Raw genomic sequence first — 4,999 nt, 5'->3', positions numbered from 1 at the left:
TTTCCCTGATTTTCAGTCTTTCCGAAAGCACTTTTACTGCTCAGTACCCAACCCGTATCACTTACCCAGAAATACAGTGAGCCATTTCCTGAACCACTGTTAATTTTCAAAGCAGTTATAATATCCCTTGCCTTTTCAGATGCTGTTTGGCCATTTATATCAGAAGGTGTCAAGTCAGCTGATTCTCAGTCTATCTTTGTAGAAATGGTTAATTATTTTAATGCGGTAGGAAAAGAAAACATTTGTGGAATTAGCAAGACACAGTGAAAAGTCTGTAAGAGCTCAGAAACAAATATCCACGTTGTTTCAGACAGGGCAATAGCCTGACTGTAGCCAGGACAGAGCAGTTTCGTAAGTAGCTGTCAAAACAGCAAATCTCAACCCAAAAGACACCTTTCTGGTTATAATAAATGCATATGAGTTAGCTCATTTTTAAGAAACATCTGGCAAACACGGAGAGGTTGAGTCCTACTCACACTACCTACAGTTACGAGTCAGTCTTGTCATAGAGGTGTTTGGTGTGTTGTTTGTTCGGCGGTGCTGCTTCAGCTTAACGCTGAGAGGCTCAGAGCAAGCCACAGCTTCGAGAATCTGACTGTAAGACTCACTCTGTCCTGATAAAGACCTCCAGCCTCAGCCATTGAGTGTGAGCTACGTGGGAAGTCACAGAGCTAACAGACACTGCAAACTCCAGAGCACACACATTATTAGGAAGAACTGAAGCTAATTGTTAAATTAGCGTACATGGGAGAGCAGTGGAGCTGAGACTGACTGCAGAAACTACCACACGGGACAGTCCAAGTGTCCTGAGGCACAGCAGCTACAGAGCAACAGCACTACTGCAGTCTGCAACCAAACAGTTGAAGGGAAGTCAATACTTTCTTTTTGAAGCCCTTAACAGCACTAAAGAAATTCAGCTGCTTTTGTCTGAGCTACACCATTACTGGAAATCTGCACATTTCAGACAGGAAATTTCACTTTGTTCCATATTGAAATTCCCTGGAAAAGCTGTAAAAACAGACACAGTCTTGCCACTCCTCACAGGTGGGACTGACCAAAGCAGCAGTTCTGCCATTAATACATCAACAGTTTCTCCACCTGCAGGAGGCAAACCAAAAATCTGACCCAGTACCCTGCAGAGCCATACAGATTCAGACAGACATCACACCCAGCTCATGCATGCTGGAAGAAAAAAAGCAGGGAAGAGGGCAGAATCACACCAGCTAGAATAAATATTGTGAATTGAAATACTCACACTTCTTTTCTGTAAATTGATGAAGCAAACAGGACTTTCCTACACCCATGTCCCCTGTTACAGAAAGAAAAGTCAAAGCTGACACCACATCATTGTTGCAACAAACACATTTTCTTCATCCCCCACAACAATTGGCAGAGGCAGCCCCTCCTTTCAGGTGTAGCTGGCAGCATTCTGCACCCAGGTACAGGCATTACCTTTAGCAACTCTGCACTACAGTTCAGGTAGCAGGATTGCAAGCAAGGCTGGAACAGAAACCACACAAAACCAGAACACACCGAGAAGTTGCTTCACTTCCACTGATCCACTTACACAATGCCAACAGTGAGAAAACAGAGAGAACAAATCTTTTCAGAACCAACTTCTCCACAGGCTGAGGCTGTCACAGCAGCCTGACTTGCAATCCACTGCAGATTGCTTACATCTGCACAAGTCACTAAGAATTAAACAATTAACAGCAAGACCAGTTCTTCCAGGACAGTAATAAATGCAATCAAGTCCCTGACTAAACAGCCAAGGAAGCTGCAGCTAAAAGGAACATTTGAACACAAACGCGTAGCCTGGCAGGGGTTTAAGCACCTGCCTACAGCACGGGATTACAATTAGCACTTGTGTCTTCAACACAGGTTCTAAAACCTTGAGACTTATGACAGTACTACAGCAAACCTGAATCAACACAACATCCCAGTCGTGCTGACTCCTATTAAAGTTCTTCCTCATTTCCAATGGATTTAGTGATTTTTCTAAATATGAACTTGACTCCAGAAGAAGGGGTTCACATGCACATTTTTAGAATGCTTGTTTTCCACACGCTGCACACAAGTCTAAGCACTGTTAACAGTGTAGATGTCATACATACTTCAGTGCTCTTGAACACGAAGAACAGTTATTTTTAACAGTAACTCAACAGTCAAGTGAACTCAATACAGGCACTGGTACTTGCCCCCACTCCCAGTTCACCTGTCACCAGTCACACAGCTCTCACGCTGTGGCACTCACAAGGCATTTGCCTTTACGCTCTCAGCAAGCGTGGTGGTCTGCGACAGACTGAGGCTGGACAAGTAACTACTGGGAGATGATGAGGCTAGAGCGACCAGCCTGCCACTGCAGTCAACAACAGCCCAGCCACACAGCTTGTGGAGGTCGCTCTCACACATACACACTGACTTGACCGGGTACAGAGCCAGGGATACTCACCGATAATGATGTACTTAAAGATGTAGGAATAGTTGTAAGGTGCAGTTGCCATTGTGGCACTAGAAAAAAACAAAACAAAACAAAAACAGAACACATCAGAACTGCTGCTTTTTCACCAAACCCAACCCAATTCATCCAATTCAGTTCACATAAAGCCCCCCCCCACTCTCTCCCAACTATCCTTTCATTCACAGTTCAAGTTTGTGGACTTCCCCAGTCACTGCATTAGTGCCAGAGACATTCAGTGGAACTCCCACACTGCCTGCTCTGAACCCCAGCGGTCAGCAAGGCTGCTGAGTAGAAACATGCTCTGTGTAGTATCGACATTCATTTTATCCAGACAGACTTAAAGCCACTGAAAAGCTCCAGTAGCTTCTGGAAGTAAACCAAAAATAAAATTAATAAGAACTGAAAATAAAATCTGGCTAAAAAAAAAATCTGAAGAGGTTTAGCAAAACCAGCAATACGGAACTATTATCTCACACTTCTGAGACTTGCAACAGGAGCAAAGGAAACAGTGCAGCTTGCAGCAAAGAGTATACATTACTTAAAAAAAAAAAGCAGCAGGAGCCCTGCCTAGGGTCTGGGCTGCTACATGCCCATGGCAGAAGAGCAGTACAAGCCACAAATCAGCTGTTCAGGAAGTCAGTTACCCTCACTGGCTTTGTCAGCACAGTGGCATTACAGCAAGGCACAGCTATTTCTCTGAAGTGGCAGTCAAATGAGATTGGGTAAGTACTTCCAACATTCCAGAGTCTTCTATGCTCTCCTAGATGTAGGTGGAATTAGAACTGGCTTCAGTGTTTGAACCTGGAAGGAGTAATAGCTGACTTACCAGCTAATCCATCAGTTCACCAGGATTCCAACAAACCCACATTATCAGTTCACATACACAATGCAAAATGCCTGCTTTTGTCCCAGGTTTTAAGTCAAATTAGATACAGTGTCATCAGTTAAGCAAGTGGAAAGTTTCTACTAGGAATTCACCATTTCCTTCCCTGCTCCTGCATGGGAGAGCACCAGCCTTTAGGAGAACATGCTACTTTTCATAAAGACCATTGCTTTAGCCTTGAAAGATTTTCATTCAGTCACGTGCCATCCACGTGACAAACGAAGCCAGTACTGTAAAGAAAAAAAATGTAGGAAAGCTTACGAGCCTGTAAAGATTTCAAAAGCCAAGTATTGTTTCCTCCACCACAATTAATCCATAATAGTGCAGCCATTAGAAAGGTGACTGACAACAAATCTCACTCATGGCACATGGCAGAGATTTAAAGCAAACGCTCTTATCTAGACCTTGGAGGGGGGAACAACTCCACCAGCCCATTAAGAAGGGTTTACTGCGTGCCAGCCACTGAGCTGCACCTTGCCTTTCCTTCATGCTTGGCTCAGGATATGGAAACTCTCAAATTCTTCTATCCTGAGCAGCACACAAATCATCTACACTAAGTCCTGCACACACGCACTGTTCTGTTAACCCAGGTTTAATCCAAGATCATTAACAGAAGACAAATTTGCACAGTAGTTCTTGTGTGTGACAGAATTCCACACCAAATGCTGCACAAGTTCCAAGAACAGGCAAGTCAGTCAAGCAAATTTTAGAGGAAGCTCTGGCCATAGTGGGGGGAAATCTCACGCAGCCATCCCACAGCTCCTTTGGCCTCCTCAGTCTCTAGCAAACAGGCACTTGGTGGTCAGACCACTTGTTGCTGAACTGAGGAAGAATTCACATACCAAGCAAGCCAGCAACTTTACTGCCTTATTTCCTGGAGGCTCAAGATTCCAGAGTTGAGAGTATCAGCTTCAATACGTACAATGATTATTTTCAACACCAGTGAATCAAGTAACCACTCCGTACAGAGTTCAACATTAACGTGTCACCACGGAAACATCCAGCACTTCACATTCTTCTGAATACATCTTCACACATTAAGTTCTTCCTCTCCTCCAGCACATCCCAATAGCAGAAACATTCAAACTGAGCATCTTCTGATCCAATGCACTTGTTCTTCCAGGAGACTTAGCTTGCCACTTGCATTCTAAGAGAAGCTCGGAGGACTGTGTTCATGACTCAATTTGGTTTGATAGCAGAAAAGGTTAAAGTGGAGGATTATGAGCTAAGTGAAAGTACAAAAAAAAAGCGCTTGGAAAGGCCGATTTATACATGTAGGTACTTCAGCAAGATAGCATGAGCTGCGCTATCTTCCACAGAAAACAGGTGAGTGCTACAGTCACAACAGAGAAAGGCAAGACACTGCAAGTGCCAGTATGCATCTAGTTTGAAAGACATATGGTGTATTCAGAGGCTGGTAGTAAGTAGTGACTTACACTGTTCAAAAAAAAAAAAAAAAATCAGCATGGTAAACTCCCAACACAGGGAACCGCTTGAGGGGCTATGAAATCCATGCTGCAGAAACCCAGGTGTCCTCTCTTCCCTCGCCCCAGCAGCTGGTTTCGGGATGCCAAGTACTCAGAGATACTCAAAGAGGCTTCACGTTTCTGAGCACCTGGCTTTACGATATTGCTGTATTAATTAGTGAGGGGAAC

At 44.0% G+C, this 4,999-nt stretch overlaps 1 protein-coding gene across 1 annotated transcript in view; it reads right to left on the bottom strand.

Annotated features, from left to right (window-relative positions):
- RAB14 (RAB14, member RAS oncogene family) overlaps positions 1-2,509 on the bottom strand; it is a 6,945-nt gene extending 4,436 nt beyond the window's left edge. Inside the window, exons 1-2 of the mRNA XM_010133986.1 lie at positions 2,453-2,509; positions 1,256-1,309 (exon numbers count right to left, since the gene is read on the bottom strand). Of these exons, the coding sequence (XP_010132288.1) occupies positions 1,256-1,309; positions 2,453-2,504 (106 nt within the window). The 5' untranslated portion in view covers positions 2,505-2,509. The remainder of the gene's footprint in view (positions 1-1,255; positions 1,310-2,452) is intronic.
- Between the last annotated feature and the right edge of the window lie 2,490 nt (positions 2,510-4,999).

Source organism: Buceros rhinoceros, unplaced genomic scaffold (assembly GCF_000710305.1).
Source record: "Buceros rhinoceros silvestris isolate BGI_N320 unplaced genomic scaffold, ASM71030v1 scaffold45093, whole genome shotgun sequence".
In the NCBI taxonomy this organism is placed as follows: domain Eukaryota; kingdom Metazoa; phylum Chordata; class Aves; order Bucerotiformes; family Bucerotidae; genus Buceros; species Buceros rhinoceros.
The sequence above is the reverse complement of the archived record's forward strand: the minus strand, read 5'-3'. Positions and strand labels throughout refer to the sequence as shown.